The following is a 25,745-nucleotide window of genomic DNA, read 5'->3' on the forward strand; positions in this document are numbered from 1 at the left end:
CTCTGGTTACTGCATATGTGTAAACAAGGCTAAGACAACAAACTGCATGTTTCTTAACTTGAATGTTAAAATTATGCAGAAGTTCAGTTGCACTTCTGCTATGTCATTTACTGTTTCATTAAAACAGGGAAAACAGCAGAGTGTAGGTATGCTATGCAGTATGCTCAGCTTAATTAGTGGATAATTTTCCTCCCTTGTTTAGGAAATGATGCAACGTCAATAGTCAACTGTCTTCACATACTGGGCCAGACCTTGGATGCAAGGTAATACAGAGTCTATTCTCTAAAATATGATGAAAATTACTCAAGAAACTAATGTTCAGTCAGATTTGGGCTACCTGTGTAAGGCTACAGAATTTCAAAACTCAAGAAGTTATATTACTGAAAATAATTCCCATTACAAAGTAGGTTAATTACTAGTTAATTACAATGATTTGGTAGAGCAGTATTGAAACTTACATTTACATGTCAATATTAACTTACAGATAAACTTCAGTTCAGATCAGTGGTGTCCATGGACTGCTGGCTATTAGCTCATCTCACTTTAATCATGTGACCATCCAAAACCACAGTAACAGTATAAATATTTTGTTATTTTGCTTGTAAAAAAAATCAGGCATTAAATGCATATGAAATGCAGTAAATCTGTCTAATAGAATATTAGAAAAAAATTACATTGTCTTCATTGCAAAGTTAAGTTATTCACTGTCTAATTGGAACAAAACCCCCCACCTTTTACATTGAATTCATTGGTACTATTAAGTTAAATTAAGCTGCTTGAGCCATTGTGAGGTTCATGGATGTGACAGTATTAAAACATTGGAGGGTAGTGTGTTGCTTTGGATTAACTGTACAGTCAACTACCTGTGCTGATAGCTGAATTGTAGATCTTTCCAGTTGTGAAACAAAACATAGTAGTTTAAACGACCTCTGTGGTAATTTAAGAAAACTTTTATTCACTTTGAATTTACTCTCAAAAAATTGGCTGCATTACTTATAGGTAGTTCTTTTTCTCAGCATCTTTGCAGTGGGTTAATTGAACAGATTTTATTTTCCATTTGCCATGGGGTAGACTCATGATCATGTCATTAGTATGGTTCAGCTGTTGCACTGTAATCATTTAGGTTGCAATATTTGGGGGTTTTGTCATAAATTGTGCATGCTGTATACATGGAATACAGATACAGGTGGAGGTCACCAATTCAGCTCTTGGTAGAGATGTAAAAGTAATGCCAAAATGGGACTTAGGGAGTCATGGAGGTTACATGAAAGTTTGAAAATATTGACATTATTACTGTATGTATTCGCTCTGTCAAACAAAAAAGCAAACCTGGACTGTCATTGAATTTATAAAAGAATTTTGCCTGTATTTATTTTACACATGCCTACATAGATACTTTCCTTAAATGAAGGATCTCTGTAACTGAGGTAGTTAAACAAGGTAATAATTTTCCTGGATTATACCATTACATAACTGATTATGGTGTTAATAGTTATGTAATCAATGCACTTATTTATTTTATTTATATACTTTAAACATATTTGGTTGGTTTTAATCACTCCTTTCTGATGTCCTTAATCTGAAGGCAGAAATATGACTGTCATGTTTAGGAAGACTTTCTGAGCTCTAGCTTGAAATAGTTCTTTTCTTCCTAGAGTTATAAATTGCGGACTTATTAATTCTTTTTTGTTAGGGCTTTTTTCTTTTTTTTCCCCTCTGAAGGCAACTGAATCAGTTAACTTATACATTTAAAAGGACTTTATTTTTTCAGTGGGGAATCAGATGCGATTGCCTTATGTTCTGCAGGAAATCTGTGAAATGCTTTTCAGTAGGTTTTCTGCTATGAGAAGATTTTACAATATCAGAAGATGAAAGATTTTTTTCTTCAGATCTTTATTTTCAATTTCATATAAACCAAGACTAGGCTTTATTCCATGCTTGTCTAATAGCATATTCTTTTTTTATTTTTCTGCATTCCATATACAGGACTGTGATGAAAACTGGTCTGGAATCTGTTAAGATGGCATTGAGAGCGTTTTTGGACAATGCTGCTGAGGATCTGGAGAAAACAATGGAAAATCTTAAGCAAGGCCAATTTACACACAGCAGAATCCAGCCAAAGGGAGTTACACAAATCATTAATTATACCACAGTTGCTCTCCTTCCAGTGCTATCTTCATTATTTGAGCATATTGGACAGCACCAGTTTGGGGAAGATTTGATTTGTATGTATTAATCTGAAGTGCCATGCCACTAAAACATCTATAGTGTCATGTAGTAAGCACTACTAGACTCTCAGCTTTATTAGAGAAGACAAGTCCTTTTGACATAATTTTAATTGATTTAATCAAACGTTTACTGTAATCAACCTAGAATATTCTGTAGATTTAATAGACTGTGTAAATATTAGAACAGATGTGGCTGTATTTAGACAGTCAGTAGTCTCAAGTTTGGATATAACTTTAGCATAGATTTAGTGTGACCTTTTTTTTTTTTTCTGTGAAAAGTTACTTTGTGTAAGTTAATTTGTCTTTGCTCTGTCTATAAATGAGGTTATACTGTGAGAATGATGTTATTCTATCATCCATGCACCTTGATTTACTTTTGGTTAGCAGGGAATTTGGGTGGGTACAGCTTAGATCCAAAGACTGGAAGAAGCTCCTGAAGAATTCAGTGAGTGGAGAAGGGAATGTTTATGAGACTGTATATGAGATTTCTGTAGAGATTTTGATTATGGCAGATTTAATGTCCTTTATTTTCCCACATCCATTCTCTACAAGACAAAATTTTGCAGTCTGCAAAACAGAACTTCAATTTCATATATTTTAGGAACTCTACATGAATTCTGTTGTCCAGACTGCACTAAAGAAAGCAATTCTGTTCTGTGTGGCTAAGTCAGTTATGAACTTAACTGAAAGAAGGACCTTGAAGAAAAGGATATCTAATTACAGTTTTTCTCATTTTAGAATTTTGAAAAGTGTCATTTAAAATAGCATTAAGGGAACTGTTTTTTGAAAATTTGGAGTTGTACCGATGAATTTGAATTTGATGAAGTGTAAATGTCTACTTTTCTCATTAAATTAATTTTATAAAATTCAGGAGGCTGGGACAGTATCCAGAGAAAGTCATCTCTGGGGTTCACAGCATCACTTGTTCATCATAAACCACTTTTTCATACATCGAGATGTTCATGCCTTCTACCATTTTTCCTCTGGTATTGCATGTTTTGGAACTTAATACTTAGCCTCTGATACTTTGTCACTCAAGTTGGTATTCCTAATCAGCTATTCTGCACACATCACACTGGTGTCAAACACCCAATTTGGGATTCATAAACTGAGAAATAATATTTAATTTAAATTGTGCCTATTTATTTTGTCTAGAGCATAGTTGGAAAGGCTAATTTTTCTTACAAACTACTTTTTTCATCTTGTTAAGAATAAGATTGACTAGTCTGATGGCAAGCATCTTGAGCTGGTGCTTATACCTAATACTATTACTGTATGTACAGAGTAGTCCATGATGTGATCATGTACAAAGGCTGGGTCAGTGTACATGAAGTACATGCTGGAAAAGCATTTTTTTCAAAGAGATGTTAAGATTATTCTCCCAATTTTGTGACTGAAACATTTGATAATTTCAAAACATGCTTTGGTGAAGTATTCGTAAGAACTAAAGGATTATTTTTCTAATCCTTTCTCAGTCTGAAGTATAAATTAAGTACATGCTATTAACTTGTATCTCTGTCTAAATTTTAAAATATCTAAATGGTTATTAAAAGAATTAAATATCTGTTTAACAGGATTGCTTATCTTTTGTAATATATTTTATACAGTGGTGTTACATTTGTAAATTGATTTGTTCGTTAATATTTTTTTTTCCACTCTAGAGCACTTTACTTGATTTGCCATGAAACTTTAAGTGCTACAGACAAACTAGAAAAGATTCACTGACATTTTTTATTAAATTAATAAATTCTCAGATTATTCAATTAGATGTTATCTGTAAAGAGTTGGTATGCCATTAATTTCAGAAAATGATTGCCCTAGTGAAGTACATTTACCACCTCAGCTGGTAACTTGGTACTGGAGTAAATGGAAGTTTTGAGTAAAGACTGTAGGGCTGAGTGGTCAGAAGTCTTTGTATTTAGAGAGTGATTTTTGTGGGTTGCTTTTGGTAACTTAATAGTATTAGTTCAGTTACTGTCAAAAGACACTTATTTTAGTTCTACAGAAATATATTGCAATGAAAAATCTCTTCATATCTGTGATTTTTTTTCTTCTCTTTAGTGGAAGATGTTCAGGTCTCCTGTTACAGAATACTGGCCAGTTTATATGCTCTGGGAACCAGCAAGAGTATCTATGTAGAGCGGTAAGAAGAAAAAGTGTTCCTCTATTTTTAAAATTTGTGGTTATGTTTAGCTTCATGAATATGCAGTCCAGAGAAGAATGTAGGAAAAGATGGTTGGAAAAGATTGTTGTTGGAAAGATATCTTAGAGACAAAAGGTGGTCAGATATTAAGTGGAATGCAGCTGCATGTATACACTGATATGCATTGTTGGCTTTCTGGTGGGCTGGGAGGGCACACTGCTGGCTCATGTTCAGTTTCTCATCGACCAACACCCCTTCTCTGCAGGGCTGCTCTGAATCTCTTCTCTGCCCAACCTGTAGCTGTGCTTGGGATTGCCTTGACCCAAGTGTAGGGCCTTGGCTTTGTTCAACTTCATGAGGTTGGCATTGGCCTACCTCTCAGGCGTGTCCAGGCTTTTTCTGGATGGCATTCCTTCCTTCCAGCGTATCAACTGAACCACACAGCTTGGTGTCGTCGGCAAACTTGCTGAGGGCGCACTCAATCCCACTGTCCATGTTGCTGACAAAGACGTTGAACGGGATCAGTCCCAGCACCAACCCCTGAGGGGCACTACTTGCTACCCTGTCTCAGATTGGACATTGAGCCATTCACCGTTGATCTAGAAAAAAATGAGTTCCTAAAAAAAAAAAACAAGCCAAACCCCAAAAAACCTGAAGATGAATCTTGTTGCATCATTTGATCAGTTTGGAGCCCTTTTTCCTTTACTTAGCAGTTCACAGAATTGCTGGATTTCTCTCAACTGTATGGCTCAGCTTCAGCAGCTAAGGATTTTTTCCATATCTAAGACTTGCTCTGATCAACTGAATTGGAAATCAAAGAATAGTTTTAAATGTCCCCTGAAAGGCCCTAAGTGGAGTGCCATGATCAGTTACTTCTTCATAGAGGAAGGCTTTTTACAATTTTGACACACTCAAGAAATTTTAGTTATCAAATAAATGTCATATTTCAAGAGATTGGAACAATGTTTTTGTGCAAGATCTGTCAGAGTTATTGATCATTAGAAACAGTTCTCCACTCTCTGAAAAACTTGACTTTCATGCTAGATCAGGGTCTGAAATTACTTCAGACAAGCAAAATGAGAGTTGTATTTGGTCTCTCGGTCTGTTCAGTAGCTTTTTCTTAACAGGAGAGATTACAAAGACAGTAAAACTGAGAGGAAAGCAATAGAACAAACCACAGTTATGATGACTTTGGCTTTTCCCTGCATGTTCCTCACTTGCTCTCAGCTAAGCAGGCCACCTTTGACATTTTATATCTTAACATTTCGTTCATGTACTAGCAGTACTAGTTTGCTGGATTTGTTTCTATAACCTGTTCTTGTGTTAATGATCCTAATAATGTAGTGACTTATCTCTTTAAAGACAAACTCATCTTAGAACAAAAATGAGGCTGGTATACAACTATCCTGAGGTGCACTCAGTCATCAAAGATGTGTATCCTTAACAATGTTTGTTAATTCACAGGCAACGATCAGCACTAGGAGAATGCTTAGCTGCTTTCTCAGGTGCCTTTCCAGTGGCTTTTTTGGAAACTCATTTGAACAAGCATAATATCTACTCCATTTACAATACCAAGAATGCAAGAGACAGAGCAGGTATTTCCAGAAACTCACGTGATGGCTATGAAAACACAATTTCACTATAAATGCTACTTGCCTTAATACATATATTTTTGCATGTATTTTATAGTGCAAGAATTTTCTTGTAATCTCTTGGTTGTATTTCTTTCCAAAATCAGTCAGCTAAGTCTGTTAAAATATTTTTTTTAATGTTTCTAAAGATAACCAATGTTTTCATTTTGAGATACCATGCAAAAAATACCACTTTGGAATCAATTTATTGAATGGACTTTGCACATTTTTGGTATCTGAGATGTTTTATATTTGATGATAAAATTATGTAACTCTAGTGCCTCAGTTTCTGTATGCAATATTGGATCCTAAATCGTACATATTTGCAATTGAAGGAAGTTACCTTTGCCTGTATTAAGTACATACTATACCCTTAGAAAGTGAATACACTGCAGAGGAGTATGTAAATCTTTGTTTGAAATACAAGACAGTACAGATACATTCTAGTAACATTATGTATATTTTGCATACCGCTGTGTTCCATTATGAAACTCTTGATGTTTCTTATGGTAAAACACAATTGTTGAATAAGGTCATGCACAGTACTTGCTCCTCCGGTAGAGAAGTTACATCAAAAACTCTACAAACTCTGCTTTAAGGAGACTGTGATGGCTATATAAAATGTATTTGGGTCTGAGTAGAAGGGACTGGTTTTGAAAAACACTAGCCTGAGGCTATGTAGGTACAAACACGTGGATTTACATATTGCAGGCTAAATGTTCAATATATAGATACTTGTGTGTGTGATTGTATGTGTACGTCCAGATGTTAGATACTGAAGAGCTCACAGTTGTGGTTACAGATATTTATTCGTAAATGAAAGAAACTGACCCCCAAAATACAGGCAACATATTTCTCTTTTCAGAGAAAGGCGCTGATCATTCAAAAACGTGAAAAGTAAATACTTACAGTCATAAATTCACCTCCAGAAGTCAGTTTCTCAGAATCTGTTCCATTTGTTATGTCAGGCGATGATTTTTTTCTTCTCTTTGCATTTGATGTCTCATCTGACGTGTAGTGGAGAGATGTTTCATTGCATTAATTTGTTTCCTCAACTTCAAAACTTATGTTGGAAGACATTATGAAATTTAAGCTTGATTTTGATTTGTTAGAATCCATTCTCTAATAATTACATTTTTAAAGCTTCCATATAGGAATTATTTTTATTAAAAAAAGTTGTATTATTGAACCTTATATAAAAATGATTTATTATTCAATGCTATGAGAGTACTTGGGTTTTAATGTTGAGTTTGATTTTTTTGTTTGTTTTAGTTTGTTTTTTTTTTGTGGTGTTTTTTTTTTCCTTATATTGGAAGGGAATAAATGTAAATAAACCCCATAATTTTTATGGAATAACAATTAAAAATAGTTATTTTCCCTCTATGATTTAGTTTATTGATTTTTTGATTTTTTTTTTTTCCCTAATAGTTCTCAATTTGCCTACTAGTGTAGAAGAGGTTTGCCCAAATATTCCTTCCTTGGTGAAGCTAATGGAAGAAATTGTGGAACTGGCAGAGTCTGGTATTCGTTACACACAAATGCCACATATCATGGAAGTAATACTGCCTATGCTATGTAGTTACATGTCACACTGGTGGGAGCATGGGCCAGAAAACAATCCAGACAAGGCTGAAATGTGTTGCACAGCTTTAACGTCAGAGCACATGAACACTTTGTTGGGTAACATATTGAAAATCATCTATAACAACCTTGGTATTGATGAAGGAGCCTGGATGAAGAGATTAGCAGGTAAGATGTAAAAACAAACAAATGTGTGTATATTCAGAATATATATACACATGCACGTTCTGAATTACTGTGAATTTCCCTTGTTAAAATTGAGCAGAACAGCACCTCTATTTTTACATTTTTAAGCAATACAGATATTGATTAACCAGAAGTATGAAGAATGAGCTGTGTAAGCAGCACATTTTAATCTCTTAATAAGTAATATAAGAAGTACCTTTAGAATATTTCGTTTTCTCCAGAATATGTACATGCACTTTTTGCAGTATATTGAAGAACTATAGTAATTTAGGCCATTTTCATTATGCAGCAGGTTTCCATTTGCAATCATTACGCAGCTTCTTACTATTCTGTATGAGTGCTGGATCCTTAAAATACTGATTTGAAGCTGTATATCTAAGATCTGTATCACAATGAAATGTGGAAACATATGTAACGTATGAATCCTTATGTTAACTTCATTGTGACACCTTAAAATTTATTCTGAAACGATTTCTTTCTCAGTGTTACAGTCTGTAAGGAAAAGTCATTACAATTTTGTGAATTTAATTTTTCAATTAGGCTTTCTTATGGTTTTCCAATACTTATTGTTGTAGTAATTCCATTCATGGTAGCAGTCCGCGTTCTTAGTCTTTTGAGGATTAGTAATGTAATTTGCTTTTAGGATAGCTGCCTAAAATTCTTTGTCATCTAATCGATACATTACAAGTTGGTTTGAACTAATGGGCCCAGATGAATTGTTAATTTACATATTCATTTTTCTGAATAGATATGCAAACAGCTTGTGCTATCAAGTCTCAAATGGCTGGTTGCTGGATGGCTGAAATGGTCTAATTTCTGTCTACGCACAATCCTTCCACTGTCCTAATGTGCATAAAAAATGCAAGCAGGCTGCTTCAGTAGGTTTGCGAATAACTAGAACATGCTTTCCACTTACTTGCTCAAGCTAAAAAGCAAGATTCAAAAGAGGAGCAAGTGGCTGAGAAAGCTTGGGTGTGCATTATGTAGCTATATAGGTGTCCACTGTTACACACCATAAACAATTTCTACATTACTCACTAAAATCTTGCAGCCAAATACCAATATGTTGACAGCATGCAATAAAGAGGTATTTATGATCTTGCAAGCTTAGTCTGTGAAGCTGTAATTTCTGCCCTCGTAGTGACAAAGTGAATTGATAGTTTTCACTATGTGAATTGATAGTTTTCACTATGTGAAATCCTGGCCACATTTAATTCTTGGCAAAACTTCTGCTGATTTCAATGGGGGCAGGATTTTACTCTGAAGCCTAGAAATAAGATCCAAAGAAAAGGGAAAAGTTTCTATTTATATTTTGTGGCCAGGTATATGTTATAATGCTCATTACCTTAAATAGTGTTTTCCCAGCCCATCATAAGCAAAGCGAAGCCACAGCTCTTAAAGACACACTTCCTGCCACTGATGGATAAGCTAAAGAAAAAAGCAGCAGTGGTTGTATCGGATGAAGAACATCTAAGAGCAGAAGGCAGAGGTGACATGTCGGAGGCTGAACTGCTCATCCTAGATGAGTTCACCACTTTGGCACGGGACCTCTATGCCTTCTACCCTTTGTTGATTAGATTTGTGGACTATAACAGGTATGTGGAGAGGAAAGGGTCAATGAATCTTGTAAAACCTTCCTGTTTATTGATGCCATCTCTTATCCCTTCATCTGCCTAGCACTGAAAAAAAAAAGGTGCAATCCAAATCTATTGTGTTAGACCTAGGATTAATGTGGAAGGATTTTAAAGGTTTTGAAATAGGACAGCAAGAAGCCACTGATACCAGAAACGATTAAAAGAATGCATGCTTGCCATTGTTGGCTTGTATACTTATAAAATGTTGAAAACTGGTTTGAAAGCATAAAGCCAATGAAGATCATCTGCATTTTCACACTTTTACCAAATTTTAGGGCAAAATGGCTGAAAGAGCCCAACCCTGAAGCGGAAGAATTGTTCCGCATGGTGGCTGAGGTCTTCATTTACTGGTCAAAGTCTCATGTAAGTAATTCCTTAGTAACTACTTGTTTTAATTAGGTTTCTTAATAGGCAGATCAATTATTTATCGGTTGTGTTGAGAAGACACATTTAACGACAGAAGTGAAACTGCAGATGGGAAGGTATTAATGACTTTCAGTTTTCTGACACTCTTGAAATGCCTGAATAGCTAGGGAAGTTGATGAATGTTTTGTAGCATAGTAACAGTGATCATAGATATTTTCATATAAATTCCAATTTGTTTGTTGTGGAGTTTTGCAGTGGTTTGGGTTTGGTTTTGTTGTCATTTTTTGTTGTTTTTTGTTTGTTTGGTTGGGTTTTTTTGTTTGTTTTTTTTGTTTGTTTTATATATATGTATTAAGTTCCTTGAGGTCTGTGTCTTTACCCCCATTTTTCTATTATTTTCACCCCCAAAGCCCTTTTATAACCAGTCCATTTTTGTGAATTGTACATTCTTTCTGCTTGAGCTTCTGTGAAAACTTATAATAAAAATTATGTGGAAGAGGGTCCTCAGCATGACTAATGCAACAAGGGTTTTCTGAAGGAAATATGCAGCTCTCCTTATGGTCACTTAGATTTTATTGCAGTGTAGATATGTATTTCTTTAACAAAAGTTAAAGGCATATAACTCAATTATTAAACCTAGATCTGTAGCTGTATTTAATGTAGGAAAGTCAGTAAGTGGTTTAAGAGCAAGAAAGTAACAAAGATATCTTATGAGGAATTCTAAGCATATTTTTTTCCTAGATGATACTATTTCATATTTCAGAAATTTTACCAGTGAGGGATTTCTTCCTAATTCCACTTATACAGAATTTACCTTTAGTTCTCAAGTCTGAGTCCTCTGGTTCACATGCAATAACCCAGGGATCTGCCTTAAGATTTAATCAGGCATCATCACTGATAGTGCTTAAATAAAAATAAAACACGATTCATGTGAATACTGAATCAAAAATAAATAAACACAACAGAAGAGTTTAGATACTTTCAGGTATTAGATTTCTGTATAGACTGTTTATACTAAATTTCCGTTCTCCTGTAACTATCATTCTCTCAACTTTGTATTTGTGTACTTGTGCCTGAATTTGAATGTAAGATTATTATAAACATCACTCTACACAGGCACTCTAGGTAGATCATCAGATTACTTGTGTATTCATATGTTCAGGGATTTTTTTTTAAGTTCCCTATGTATCTTAATATAATTGGATTTAAAAAGGAGGCGGGGGGAGAGTAGGAAATGGATTATTTACTACTATGGAAAACCCAGACAATATTTTTATATTGAATTGCAGGAGGATTTTTATCATAGATTTTTATCATAGCTGTTTCGAAACATTTTTTTCTAACGGACATAAAAAAAAAAAAACAACCCAAAATGCACAACTGCCTGGGCTATGTCATATAAATAATATTGGCCATTATTGTTCATCCTTTTCTGTTCTGTGTAGATTTTAGAAATTTCCAGTTAATTTGTATTTTTGTTCAAGGTTTCTTTAGATAGATTCCTCATACAAGTGCTTCTAACTGATATCTTGTCTGTATTTCTAGAATTTCAAAAGGGAAGAGCAGAACTTTGTGGTACAAAATGAAATCAACAACATGTCATTCCTTATCAGTGACACCAAATCTAAGATGTCTAAGGTAGTGTAAAGATTTTTCTTTTTTTTCTCTTTGCAGAGAGGAAGGAGACAGAAGAAGTATGGAGAAGGACTTTTTGTTTGTTTGTTTTTTGCTAACAGTATCTGTTGAAAACACTGGGTTGAGAATCAAAACAGTAATTTGAGAAATACAGTGGACTTTCAAGATATTGGTGCAAAATATTGGCAATTATATAGTGGATGTTCCATTGGATAAGGTTGCAGCTATATAGGTAGTGAGGAAATTGTCAAACCAGACCCAAGTACAAAGTTGCTAGGCCACTTCTTTTATTACATACTGGATTCTTTTATATCTTTGCTTTATGCTGCAGGCAGCAGTTTCTGACCAGGAGAGGAAAAAGATGAAGCGAAAAGGTGACCGGTACTCTATGCAGACCTCTCTCATTGTAGCAGCACTGAAGAGATTACTTCCCATTGGTCTAAACATTTGTGCTCCTGGAGACCAAGAGCTGATTGCACTGGCTAAAAATCGCTTCAGTATGGTAGGTGCAGTTTCTGCAAAAAATAAGTAGAAATATTTTACTATTAATTAATAATAATTTAATAATTCAATTATTTGAGTATTTTCCCCCATCCTCATTCTTACAGCAGGACACAAATAAGATTATAATTCTGTTGTATAAAGGCACATTGGGTGACTATGGTAGACTGTAATCCACATATCTCATTTTCAGTACATAAAACATTTCAGTGTGGCCAGACTTATTTCCTAGATGAATTTCTATATGAATTGAGATATTAAATTTAAAAAGTAATTTCTCTTTCTTATTTTTTTAATGCTAAATTGTATTTGTTCTGTTTTATAAAGCTTGAGTTTGGAAATGCTTATAAGAACTGGATGTTTCCTAACTTCTTTGTCTAATATCATAGCTACTTCCTTTTGATCACACCCATGTAAATGCAAGAATTTTTGTAAGGATAGACTGTCTTAAAAGTGGTTCTTGTAGGAGTAAAATCACAGTGAAATACTCTGATTGCAGTTTGGAATATACTCCTTAAACTGTGCTGCTTTTTACACCCTAGAGGGTTATATGACCTTTGGACAGCTGAACTGAATATTTATAGATAGAAGATCTCCAGAAGGAACAAAAAGCAAATCAGAGGAGGCTGTGTTCATGATACAGGTTTCATTTGGTCAAACTCTGTTTGAAATATGTATATATGTACATACTAGTAATTTCAATTCAGATTTGCATTTTGTGTGTTACTGTGAACAACTATGAATTGTACCATCCAAAACTTTTTCCCGTGAGCTTGGATATATCTAGCTGTGGCCTGATACAAAAAGGCATTGCCACTGAGATTCTTCTCAGTCTTCCGCAGTCAGTTTTATTCATCATCTGAACCAAGGCCAAGGTTGACATTGGTGTGAATAATATCTTCTATTCCTTCTTCTAATTACCTTCTGTTCCTAATTTATATGATTTTTAATTTATTGACAGAAAGATACTGAAGATGAAGTACGAGATATCATCCGTAGTAATCTTCATCTCCAGGGCAAGGTAATCTATATGGAGTTTTTGAACATGATTTTTCTTCCCTTTAATTCATTTGTTGGTGCTATATAATGACGACCTACCTTGGCTCATTATGATAACTTCTAGGTCCCTTTTTTTATTTCATCAAGTAACTTGTTCATGTAAATGTTAGGGCTTTAATGTGTTTATATGCACTATATACAATTACATATGTCCCTTCAAATCCCTGCTTATGCATATTACTATGAAATTGGAGATGGAAGTGAGTTTTACCGCTATTTAAACTCTGCCTTCTGTTATTCAAGATAGCATCTGCAAAATGCTCAAAGTTACTTTGTACCAGTTTGAAGCATAAAGTAAAAGGAAACTGCCACTTTGGCATACTCTGGAAAGTAAAAAAAATCAGTGCTTTGCTCAGTTTTCTTCCTGTTTTTCATCCAGGAAAAAAAAAGTATTTTGGGAAGTGTAGACTTTTGTTATGGAATTCCAGTTAGTGCCAGATGAATAGCTTTAGGGAAGAAGTCTTGAACTGGCCCAGTGTAGCTGAACTGTTTTATTAATGCTTCAGATAATGGCAAAGAAGAAGCCATAATATAGACATGTAATAAAATTATGTATGTTTCTTCTCTGCTGAAGGAAGATGTAATCAGACCTATGAATGGTGCTTTAGTTAGGATTGTCCTTTACCTCCTTCCCCCACCCCAGATTTTATTCACCTCAAGGAAAAAATTAACTAGTATTTCCTGTGCTCATTAAACGGTTACAAGACAATAAACATGTGAGTTGGACATCTGGCTTTCTTTTTTTTGTTGCCTTTTTTTCTTTTTTTCTTTTTCTTTTTTTTTTTCCTCCTTCTGAAAGCATATATAAGAATCATCTACAAGCCTGGATTCCACTGCAATCGAGTGCATGGCAGTAAACATTATTTTTTATTTTGTTTCTTTTTCTTTTTCCATTAAGACTTGGAAATGGGATGTTTTTTCCTGAATAATGTCTAAAGATTCAAAGAATGTTTTGTGAAGTTTGTGGTTTCTGAGAGCACACAAGAAGGATACAGCATTTTGCAATGCTAACAGTGTTTTTCATAAAATACTGCAAATAAAAGTCCAGTAGTTTTAAGTTATAGGGATTGACCTAGAAAAGTTTACCACTGAAAACAAAAGATTCGGTTAAATCCTATGAAGAGCTTGAAACACTTATATAGCTAATGTTATTATATACTTCAGGCTGGATGTGAGTTAAAAATTCTCTGCAATGAGGGTGGTAAAATACTGGAACAGGTTGCTCAGAGAGGTGGTGGATGCACCCTCCCTGGAGACATTCAAGGCTAGGCTGGATGTGGTTCTAAGTAACCAGATCTAGTTGAATATGTCCCTGCTCATTGAAGGATGGTTGGACTAGATGGCCTTTGAAGGTCCCTGCCAACCCAAACTATTCTATAAGTCTATGGTTTATGATTCTGTGATATACTAAGAAGCAGAAGAAACCACACCATCAAAATGCTAGGGAGAAAAAAAGAGCATTTATGAAGATCTTAATGAGCAGCAGTTCTTAAGTAATGTGCATGCCATGAGCGTACAAACCTTGTGTTGTGATTTTGTGTGTGAACTTCAGTAATGTCTTCTGAATGGTGAAAGGTATTTCTGTTCTGACATATTCAGTCTTTGTATATTGTCTCCTTGTGAGCCATGCAGTTTTAACTCTTGTCTGGCATTTCATGCTGCTTCTCAGCACTTGTCCTCCTGTTTTAAATACTTCAGTTTCTATTTTGTTTCTTTAGGGTTGCATTCTGCATGAAGCTATTAAAAGTTCTCTGCCTTACTGCTTGGTTGCCTCAGAATAATGATACTTAGTACCTTGATCTGTGCTTTCTCTTCAGGAACTTCGTTTGGTTCAATTAGAAATTTGCTATTATTCAGGAACATATCAAATCCACTGTTTGTAACACATGAGAATAAATATACATTAAAATTTCTTCATAAAATTTTGTGGTGCCTTGATAATTAAGAAGGAAGTAATCTTAGCTAATCTGAAGTATATACTGAAGGATTTTCCAGCTGTGAAATTTTCAGCACTAAAACTGGATTTTCCTAATTGTAAAATGAATTCCCAGTCGAAAATGACATTGTGAAAGGGAACCACATAAATGTAGCTAACAAAGCTAAATAGCTGTTGTAGCTAGCTTTAGTTTATAGCTACCTTCGCATTACTTTGCTAGCTTTGAAAAGCTCTGTTTTTGACATGTATGAGAAAAGTATTCAGTTACGGACAAAATACAGCATTTCAGTACTTCAATTTATTACTGTGTTTGTTATCTTTATTATGATTTGTTATTTATTGCTAAGTAGTTTGTTCCCAGTGGCTTGAAATACATCTTTTCATGAATTATTTAGCACTGCACATTCTAGAGTTCACATTAAACCTATGTATTTCACTTAATTATTAAAAAGTATAATGTATAAAATTAAATTCAGTAGGCTTTCAAAACAGGGGAAAAAGACCACTTACCGGAAAGGCTGGTTTTCTGTTAACCACTTTTGCTTCTCAGACATCATGTTCTATCACTTATATTAGAGCTAAAATGTAATTTATCTTGATTTATTTTTTGAGAACTGCACTCTTTGAGAATCATCCTTCTGAATCTAGCTATTAATGTTGTGGCGTCTGTTTCATGCATTTGTCTATCTTTGTCTACATTTGTCTTCACCCTGTTTCTGTCTTTCCTTTCCTTGCATGCCTGCATGCTGTTACTCAGTACCGAGCCTTTTATTTCAAGAAATTGATGACGAAACTTGCATTCATTTTGACATGGATGAAGCTCAAGTCACCAAAATCTTCTTCCAGCCATGCTAATTCACACCTTGAAATGTCAACTACTCATACCCTTAAAAAACTACCTATACAAAAAAGCTGTACCTTGATAGAATGTGAGGAGTCCTCAGATCAAAAGACATCTCCACGTGTGATTAAAAAATCTTTTGTGGACTATCCATTCATGATGATCCAGTCAAATGCTGACACAAAGACTATGGATGTGACAGTTGTTAAGAAATGGAAAAGCCGAAAGGTGGAAGAAATGCCTGCCAATTGTGGCTTTCTAGGTTGTAATAAACTATTATTGAGCGACTGTGTAAGTTTATAATCATTCCTGGAACTTCAGTAAACTGTGTATCTTAAGATGTTTTGTAGCAGTAAATTAGCATTATTGTCTCATCTTAAGCACAAATTGAAATCTGGATCCACAAAGATGTTTTATAAAAGTAAGTGTTGAGTTTAAGCCCTATTTGAATCTGTAGGGTTTAGGCTACTAAATGCTCTAGGAATCTGGGCCAGCATGATGTAAAGCTAAATTGCACAATCAATCAGGAATGATCACTGGCCACAGCTTCTCAGTAAAATGGGTTACTCATTGCATTTGCCTTCAGTGTCATTGACACAAGAGGGGGTCACGAAGTATGTTGCATCAGTGTTGATTAGCAGAAGCACTGGGGAGACAAAATGAACCAAAAAAGACATTGTTACTGGTAAAACAGAGAATCACAGATCACTGAAATGGAAAAAATGAAATGCAAAGAGAAAAATAAGGAAAAAACCCCACTTTTTCATGCAGTTCTTTACAATTTGTAGTAAAATGCATCTTGAATCTGTTTTCATAAACTAACTTTTCATTAGCTAGCAATCAGTAAAATTAATATTTAGCTAGCGATCATTAAAATTAGGATTTTTTAACAATTGAAAAAACTGAAATAAAAAAGCCCTAATCATAAATAAGACCAGTATTACTGATTTCCATGACTGAAAACTAAATAATCCCAACTGAAAGAGCAACAATTGTTTTGGCTTAGTAATTGGAATGTCAATGTCGTTATGTCTATCTACCTCATACTCATTACTTTTCCTCAAATAATATATTAATTGCTGTTGCCAGTGCTGTTTGTTGGCCCATGATTGTTTGTTCTTTGTATGATTTTTAGACTTTTAGTCCTCTGGAAGCTCTCAAGAAACACTGTACAAATCAGTCATTAATTTTGTTCTCCCAGTCTTTGTAGTGGACCCTGTAGGGTTTAGCCATGTAAAGATGTGGGTTAGCCATATAAAGCCCTTCTGTTGTTCTTTGAAGCAACTTCCGTGCTAGTTAAACTGTTTGACCCTACGTTTAGAACATTTTCCTTGGTGACACATGAAATCTTTCTCCTGCAGCTTGAGGATCCCGCCATTAGGTGGCAGATGGCACTTTACAAAGATTTACCAAACAGGACTGAAGATTCCTCAGATCCGGAGAAGACTGTGGAAAGGGTCCTTGATATAGCTAATGTACTCTTTCACCTGGAACAGGTTAGACACATTTTCCCAATTCCATTGCTTCTTAATCTAAACAGAGGTATTCAGCCTTTCAGTTATGCTTTCACATGCTGTCTTTAATGTTACATGCTGTGGTCATGTCAATCACACAGTGTGTTTACAGCAGCTGCAATAATAATTTCTTTTGGAGAGGGATTAAGAAAGTGATACCTATGTTGTAGCTTCCTTCTGGTGCATTTCACCTAGCAGGAAGTAATGGCTAAATTGCCAATGGACTACGAAATGTGAGTAAAACAACTTAATGATTAAAAAAATGCCTTTTTTTTCAAGGTGTTTTTCCTCAGTTGAGCTTCTTAAATTATTAAAGTATTATTAAAGCTGCCTATGGAAATATCTGGTTAGAAGCCACATATTGTAACTGCATGGAGTAGGGCAGTCAGCTGATTTGATACACAGTTTTTCTATAGATAGCTTTAGAAAGCTATTTACTATGTACTATTTTCAAAAGCCATAAGAAGAACATCAGCTTGACAAAATCTATATGAAGTTTGCCTGAATGTGGGCAAGAATATAAACATTTAGCAAATCAAACTGGCATTAAAATTCAGAAAAATCTCAATAATCTAGAAGCTTGCTGTTGGTAGGCTGTTTCTGATTTTGTTTTTTTCCTCCCCTTTGGACGAGAGTATAACTTATGGTTAAGGTTTTAATTCTTTGAATTTTGAAATTAAAAAAAATACCCTATGCTGATAGATTCTACAAGTCAAAGACTACTTGATAAATTTACTCTTTCCATTTTACTTACCAATTTGTTACCTATTTTGAACTTCAGAGTTGCTCTGTGTTTTCTAGGCTTTCTTTTTTAAAATGTACTGAAGAAACAGCATGCTAATTTTAAGGGTATTCCTAGTGGCAGAGATGAATGCTGCTGGTTACACCACAAACTATAAACTGACTACATATAAAATTTGCTCAGGGTTTGTTTTTTTTTTTTCCTTTTCAAAGAACATTTGCGAATCCAACACTCTTTTGGTCTCTCATTAGATTAGTTGGTTTCATTCAGAAACTTGGCACAGGTTTTCAGACCCCATATCAGGAAGTTTCCATATTACAATGACATCACTGGTTCAGCCAAGTAGGAATCAGATTGTTACATAAAAGTGCTTGTATATACACTGTGCAGCATTTGGTTGCTAGAAGTGTCTTTCGGAGATCTTGGAATGCACAAAGTATGTTATAAATGTGTGGGCTGCCACTTGCATCACACAAGTAGTCTTCACATAGTTCTCCAGCCTTAATACGGGCTTGCTTCAAGGTCAGCAGCCCTACACAGTTTGATAGAAGAGGTTTAACAGGGGTTACTAAATTTTACGTGTAATTGAATATGCATGGAGCAAGCTAAAAGTGATAGAATATGGAAGTAAATCCATGGCAATCATGGTTATCCTACTAGAGAGGGAGAGACGGGAGAAAGGGTGTTGATTTGAAAGAATACAGTGTGGCTGTGAGGGAGAATGAAGAGCAGAGGAAAGTTAGAAACATGAGTGGCAAAAAGTCTTCTCTTTTAACCATGGTTTAATTGAAATTAACCAAGCTGAAAGAAAATATTTTAGCATGTACAGAGTTGCATAATTCAGCATTAGATTCTAGTATTTGAGTTCAAACAGCATATAGAATCTCTTGTTCTCTGGCATTTTAGATTTACCATCATGTATTTAAGTTGGTTAAGCTTGTGTAGTTTGGAGAAATTCCTTTAGGGAGTGAAACCTGAGGTATTATCCTTCTGTTTTCCATGTTCTGTCATAGGATTAATCTCAGTGTATAGAATCCAGCGCTAGTACAGAACAGGCCAGATTCCCATTGTAATACCATATCTACATTTCAGATTAATGCTTCCCATTGAATTTAAAAAATGACTATGCAGTGAGGTAAATGCTGGGTGCTTTTATCATGGGTACTTTGCATCTATTTGTCTAAAGATCTGGCCCCACAGCTTTACTTATCTCCTCTAGACAAGTGCTTATGTGCTTTTGTTACTGAAATAGTTAATTTGATGTCTTTAAAAATATGAGTATGTGAGCAGCGGGTCTGTTTTTATGGTATTATTGAGTAACCATTTTTAACTCCATATGCAGATACTCTGTTCTTCATGTGTACATACTCTGAATGCTTATTGCACTGGCAAAGATCAGTTCGTTCTTTGTGGGTTTTTTCCATGCACAGCTAACTTCTTTGTTTTTATTTTCAGAGATCTGCTTGTGTAGGCCGAGGCTATTTCTTTTGGGAAAGTATAGAGGGTTTTATAGTTGTTTGTGAAGATACTACTAATTACCTAACACATTTGGGCTTGTCTGACTTCTAAATTGTTAGCGCTGACTTTGTCTTGTGGCTGTATTTTTGTGAATGCTTTTCTGTCCTTTCTCTTAACAAATGTTTTTCATTAGTATTTTATCTTTTGGAAAGAACTTGTTCTAGAATGTCACCCTTTAATCTTACAAGTGTAATTATCCATTTCACTGAATGCTTAGCAGTATTTTAGTCTGTTTAAGTAAATGTTTGTTTAACTATGAATAACTTTTTGTATTGCACTAAACTAGAAAAGTCTTCTGGGATTACTATGTTTGGGTTGAAAAATGAGTCTACATAAACATCATTATCACTACATATTTTAAACAAAATGCCTTATTTTATTACAAAGGAGAATCACCAAGTCTTTAAGGATAGAGATGCTAACTAACCCTGGCTCCTGTGGTGATGTTGGGAAACAAAGGACCAATTATTCAACTAGCACAGTCATCTATAAAAGAAAAAAACCTCCCACAAACAAACACACTCAAACAAGACAAGGGAGATTTTTGCTTTTAAGTTTATATTCTAAATTTTGATTCTACAATTTGGCTGATCATTTGATCTCTGTCTAGAACACTTTTCTCTAACTGTTATAATTGTGTTATCTTTCCACTTGATTTATCTGTTACCTCACATTTTTTTTAACATTACTATGTCCAGAGAGTAGGGACATTGCCACATTGTTTATTTTGCCATCTGTATTTTATGTAACAGGTTGAGCATCCTCAGCGGTCCAAGAAAGCAGTGTGGCATAAGCTGCTGTCTAAACAGAGGAAAAGAGCAGTAGTTGCCTGCTTTAGAATGGCACCATTGTATAATCTGCCAAGGTAAGAGCTATATGTATTCTATTTTTCACAAATGCATTTATGTTCATACAGTGCTGTTTGGTGAGATCAAAAGGAATAAAAGCATGTAATCTGGTAATTGATAAACTGAGTGGTAATGTACTTTGTATATTACTTTCTTCTAGCGGATCAAATTACTTTCTTCTAATATATTTTCTGAAAAGAATAACAAATACAAAAAAGCACAATTTTAAATTTCTGATTGTTTCCTCCTGCTGTTATTCCACCTCCATTCCAATCCTGGTATGATTTCTTTTCTGAAAAGTAGATGCCTTTCATAAAAAATAAACGCAGAAACTGACATTGGTGCCACTGTAATATCTTGGGAGATGACTTTCCCCCTAACCCATGGTGTAGCTCTGGAAATATGGAGTTACCTTCATTATTAGATGCTAAATGTTCTATATGAAGGAAATAAACTGATACTATTTGTCTGAAAATGTGTCTATTTATTGTGCACTTATGGGAAGAGCATTCTATTAGACAAGAAAAACATACACATACTCAAGGCATTTCATACCTTTTCCTGTGGCTTCTTTTTCTCTTCTTTCTTGTTCAATAGAGAATGGGATCTGTAGTTGAGCAACTTTCAGAATCCTGAGATTCTGGAAGGAATGAGCATTCAGAAAAAGGCAACTGTCCTTTCATGCAATTTCTAAAAATAATTTCTTGAATGCTGGTATCTGATCTTTTCAACATCATAATTTTCTAATTTTTCCTCAAATTATGCATAACTATTACCATAGATAGTAGGATGAATCTTGAAGTCTGTCCCAGGAAGTGCAAGGGCAAAAGAATCATACTAGCTTGAAATGAGGGTGTTGTGATGGTTGGAAATAGAACAAAAATATTTCCATTTGTAGCTATTCAAGTAGGTCACCTGCGCATAACTAGCATCCCTATATATTTCAATTATACATCTTCCTTTTCAGTCTGTGAGACTGGCATGTGTTTAAAAAAATTAATGATTAATAAAATTATCCATGGAGAATTCATTGTCACACAGTCCATTTTGCGCTGAATCCTCAAAAAACCAAAAAGCAGTAAATGTCGTAATTCCATAATACCCTCTTTCCCCTACCCTCATCATTCAGTTAATTCCATGGAGTTTGAAAAAAAAAAAAAGGTTTATTATTTTAAATGTGCAGTTCTAATAATGAACATTTAAAAAATCAATTATTTGGCACAATCCAAAGTTATTTATTGCAGTCATTTCATTTTTTAAATTAAATTATACAAAATTATATTAAAAATAAAAATCACTAATGTGACAATTTGATTTTTTTCTTTCTTGGGTTTAAATTTCTTTCTGTTTATTATCTGTTCACAAAATAATTATTAATACTTTTTAATACCAGTTTTACAAGTTAATGGGACACAGTTTTGCACAGAACATTTTAATGTCAACTTAATATGTAAAATAGGTGCCTTTGGCAGGTTTTACTTTAAAAGTTTTGCTTTCCTTGTAAATGACTGGACAGTTCTTCAAGTTCATATTGACAGTATTCTCTTTAAAAGTTTACAGCTTTTGTTTTAAATGTCCCTTTTTAGGCACCGAGCAGTCAATCTTTTTCTTCAAGGCTATGATAAATCTTGGATTGAAACAGAAGAGCACTATTTTGAAGACAAACTGATAGAAGACTTAGCAGTACGTCTGGGTGCAAAGGGTCATGGGAATGTGTTATGGATTAACATTCGTCTTGTATAATTATAAGTACAAGTCTGTGAGGTACATAAGCCATCATCTAAGCTGTATCTAACCAAGTCACTTTTTATCTAAGTCATCTCGACAAGTGTTAAAAATTGCAAGTGGTGGATATTCCAGATTCCCCTAAGCAGTCTGCTTCAGGCATTCAGTAACCTTTTATAAAACTTTTGAAACTGTTGTGTAAATTACATGCCAGCTGCTGTCGTTCCCCTATCTCTTATCTTCTGCCCTCTGGAGAAGGGGAACAGCCTATTCTTTCTTTGAAGTTAACCTTTATGTATTTGAAGACTTCATAAAGCAACTTAGGTCAAAAGGTTAGAATATGAACTAGAGGAATTCTAGATGTAGTGTAGTCAATCCTTCAGAAGCAGAGTCTGATTCTTCTTCACAGAAAAATGATGTTGTCAGGGAGGCGAGGATTTTTACCAGCAGTGAAGTGTTAGAACCATGTCTTTTGACTGGTAAATCCCTGGGGTGATTTTCATTTAAGTTTTGTGTCCTCATCTGTTACAGTTGTCTCTCAGAAAGGTAGTTCTTTTGAAGGCTGGGCAAGAACTAGTATTAGGAAAGGATTCTGACCTTGGGAGGTCCAACAGAACACAGTCTGAGATCAGTCTTTATTGTGAGGTGAGCCTGCTCTCTGCAATAGAGGAAGCTAACTGGGAAATTGCAATTAGAAAAGTACAGTACTTTGCTTGTAGTTTTTAAAGCTTGTGCTTAAAACCAGCTCCCCAAGTTGGAACAATTTTGAAAATAAGGCTCAAAATAGCGAAAGGAAGATCAGCAGCAACAGGCTCCACATAAGCAGACTATGGAAGTTTGGTTTTGCCGGCACACAGGCAGAATTCCTTTTTGTATGGCATCCTTATTGTATGATCAAGCATTGTGAAAAAGAGACTTCTGCAAATACTCACTTCGTATACAGCCTTTTAAATTGATATCTTCATGTATCCCAACACACTGCAAATATTTTAGAGAATGCAGGTTGATTGTCAGAAGTAGTTACATTTTAGCAGTTGAGAGTATGTGTGTGTATATGTGGCATTTGGAACGACATAACTCTCTGCATGTATATATCTGTGTGAAGAAATAACCCAGTATGGTCATTTGATTATACTCTGACAGCGGGGGTTATCTCCTTACCTCCTCTATGAAACCATATATTTGCTAATGCAGAACTCCTTACTGACAGGTAGCTTATGTGAAAAACTGTTAGAGAAGACAGAAGCAGGCTGGATTGGCTGCTATATTATCCTTTATTAAAGGACTATAAGCATTCACTTCTAATTTCTCAAGCATACAGAGAAGTGTGTCTCCAGAAGTCTCTTAAGAAGAGGTGTATTACATCTTTCATTCAAAAGAGCAAACAAAACTCTGCCTTTTAAGTAAATTCATATCACATGCTTGCTGCTTTAGAGCACTGTCTTGGAGGTTGAGAGATTGAGGTTCTACTGTTCAGCTCTGTGGGGCTGACCCAGATTTGTGTTGACTTCATGAAAGGTGTTGTGATACTGGTGAAGGTTCTCTGTCCCTCTTAGAGAAATTGTACCCTGGTAGAGCAATGATTTAAAGATTTATTGGACTGTCAAGGTGGAATCACAGCCTGGGCTGTGGTGGCAGAACCCATCTGGAAGGGGGGCAAAGGAGGAACCTTGGGTTCTGTAATGTATGCTTGAAGGAGTATCTGAAGTTTCTGAACTGTTCACATGTTAAGTAGAAAACTGGAACTATCCAGGGCCCAGAAAATATACCAAAACCTCCTATCCTTTAACTCTTGTAGTCAGTAAACTACAATGTTGTATGCCATAGTGTGTGCTTTCTCAGTACCAAGCGTCTTGAGCTGTCTTCTCTGCTAAGTAAGAATAATTTAAAGTGAGAAAATCAATAAAAGCTACCTCTTTCTAGACTTTGCTAGATCCAGGCAATTTATAGACCTGTAGTAAGGGGTTTTTTTTGACATGTGGGAGATGAATATTTACATCCCCTAAAGCAGAGGACTGGGCTAAACTTTCAGTTTTGTTCCCTAAAATTTCTGTCCTTAAGTCTATTATACAAAAGTGGCTCCACTTCTTCCATCTCTATATAGTAAAAGATAAAAGTATTCACAAGTCCTCTATTTGAGGAGCTTGATTCTGCTGATTCTTAATTTTGATTCAACAGATCAAGCCTCTAAGGGAACTAGATTTTTAATGTTTTATATTAAAATCATACAATATTCTACACTATCTTTATTAATAGTTAAAATGCTTCTGCTTAAGCCAAATAGGTTATATAAACACTTAAGTTTATATAATAAAATTATTGGTTAGTTTTCTGGGTAGGCATTACTTATGTTTAATGGATATTTATTAATTAGATTATACAAAAATTATATCTTTAAAAATTTCAACATTTAGAAATGGCAACTAAAATTTGTTTTATCCTTTTATGTTACATTCAGTTAAAGCATGACGTGCTGTGGTATGGAATACCTCCCCGGCTAGCCCGGGTCCGCCCCGTCTCTGAGCTTCCCCTCCTCCCTGACGCCTTTATGCTTTAACATTAGGGCATATTTCTGAAAACACTGGAAATTAACAATACTTGTTTCCCAGAATTTCAGAAAAGCATTTAGTTCTAGGGTTCATACTGTGCTTAATGAGTTTTGCTTAACTCAGTCTTTGGTGACTTTGGTCCCCCATTTAATTTGAATTAAACCTGTGAAAGCTAATAACTTGTGTTAAACATTAACACAACTTCTGCCTTTTCGCTTATCAGTTTTGAGAACATTAGGGAGATGTTCTGATTGATAACCTAAGTATAGATGGCTGCCATTTAATTAAAGAGAAAAGTCAGCATCATAAATGAGATTGAAATCTGGAGCAGGGGAAGACCTCCATAATGAGGAGATAACTAGAATTATAATTTGCATTGTTCAGCTCTTGCCGTTACTGAAAATACTGTCTCATATTGCACGATGTGAAATGAACCTTGTATGGTCATCATAGACTAGCATGTGAAACAGTCATTTTACAGGTAGGTCAATTAAAGTGAATTCTCTGCTGCAACCAGTCATGTTTGATACAGCTGAGTGGGAAAGGTGGACTTCACAAGGAAGCATAAAGATCTATAAGCATTCCCACAGGAATGTGTTTGACACTAGCACACACAACTTTTTTTTTTAATAGGCAAAAAATCTGTTTTCCTCACATCTGTTATGTGGCCAACTCCTATAATTAACAGGTAACATCTGACATTATCATAACTTCTTTCCTTTATCTGTATTTTAGTGTATACTGCTAGATGAAAATGAGGATGAGCGAGCATAAATTAATTTATGCAACCAGTTTTCCTTGAGCTACTAGATAATTTGTAGAAAAATATGTGTGGACTAAATGATTTTATCAATAACTTGATAAGCAAAAATTACTTTTTAAAATGTCTTCTGGTGAAAGGTAAGAAGCCAGAAGAGAGATTTTGTGTAGATTCTTTTCAAAGCACTGCTTTGGTGGTTGCCATTATAATGTTTAGGTCTACATTTTTCATTTAGGGTGAACTAATTAAAGCTGTCTAAACCTGAAAGCAAAAAAACCCTAAACAAATAAAAACAAACAAACAAAATTACCCTATTTGTGTGTGTATATGTTATTGAATGGTATATAA

At 34.8% G+C, this 25,745-nt stretch overlaps 1 protein-coding gene across 7 annotated transcripts in view; it reads left to right on the top strand.

Moving 5' to 3' along the window:
• Positions 1–25,745, top strand: part of RYR2 (ryanodine receptor 2) — a 379,474-nt gene that overhangs the window by 296,451 nt on the left and 57,278 nt on the right. For 4 of the 7 annotated variants that reach the window (XM_057414543.1, XM_057414545.1, XM_057414544.1 and 1 more), the window contains 14 exons: positions 203–263; positions 1,987–2,225; positions 4,290–4,371; positions 5,836–5,966; positions 7,431–7,751; positions 9,124–9,364; positions 9,679–9,766; positions 11,315–11,407; positions 11,736–11,906; positions 12,867–12,926; positions 17,103–17,237; positions 19,453–19,487; positions 20,267–20,380; positions 21,950–22,046. In XM_057414543.1, coding sequence (XP_057270526.1) covers positions 203–263; positions 1,987–2,225; positions 4,290–4,371; positions 5,836–5,966; positions 7,431–7,751; positions 9,124–9,364; positions 9,679–9,766; positions 11,315–11,407; positions 11,736–11,906; positions 12,867–12,926; positions 17,103–17,237; positions 19,453–19,487; positions 20,267–20,380; positions 21,950–22,046 — 1,868 coding nt within the window. The remainder of the gene's footprint in view (positions 1–202; positions 264–1,986; positions 2,226–4,289; positions 4,372–5,835; positions 5,967–7,430; positions 7,752–9,123; positions 9,365–9,678; positions 9,767–11,314; positions 11,408–11,735; positions 11,907–12,866; positions 12,927–17,102; positions 17,238–19,452; positions 19,488–20,266; positions 20,381–21,949; positions 22,047–25,745) is intronic. The other 3 variants (XM_057414546.1, XM_057414548.1, XM_057414549.1) reach the window with 1 other exon arrangement.

The sequence above is a fragment of the Pezoporus wallicus genome, unplaced genomic scaffold (assembly GCF_028554395.1).
Source record: "Pezoporus wallicus isolate ANWC-B61680 ecotype Strahan unplaced genomic scaffold, APGP_CSIRO_Pwel_v1 contig_8042, whole genome shotgun sequence".
NCBI lineage: Eukaryota > Metazoa > Chordata > Aves > Psittaciformes > Psittacidae > Pezoporus > Pezoporus wallicus.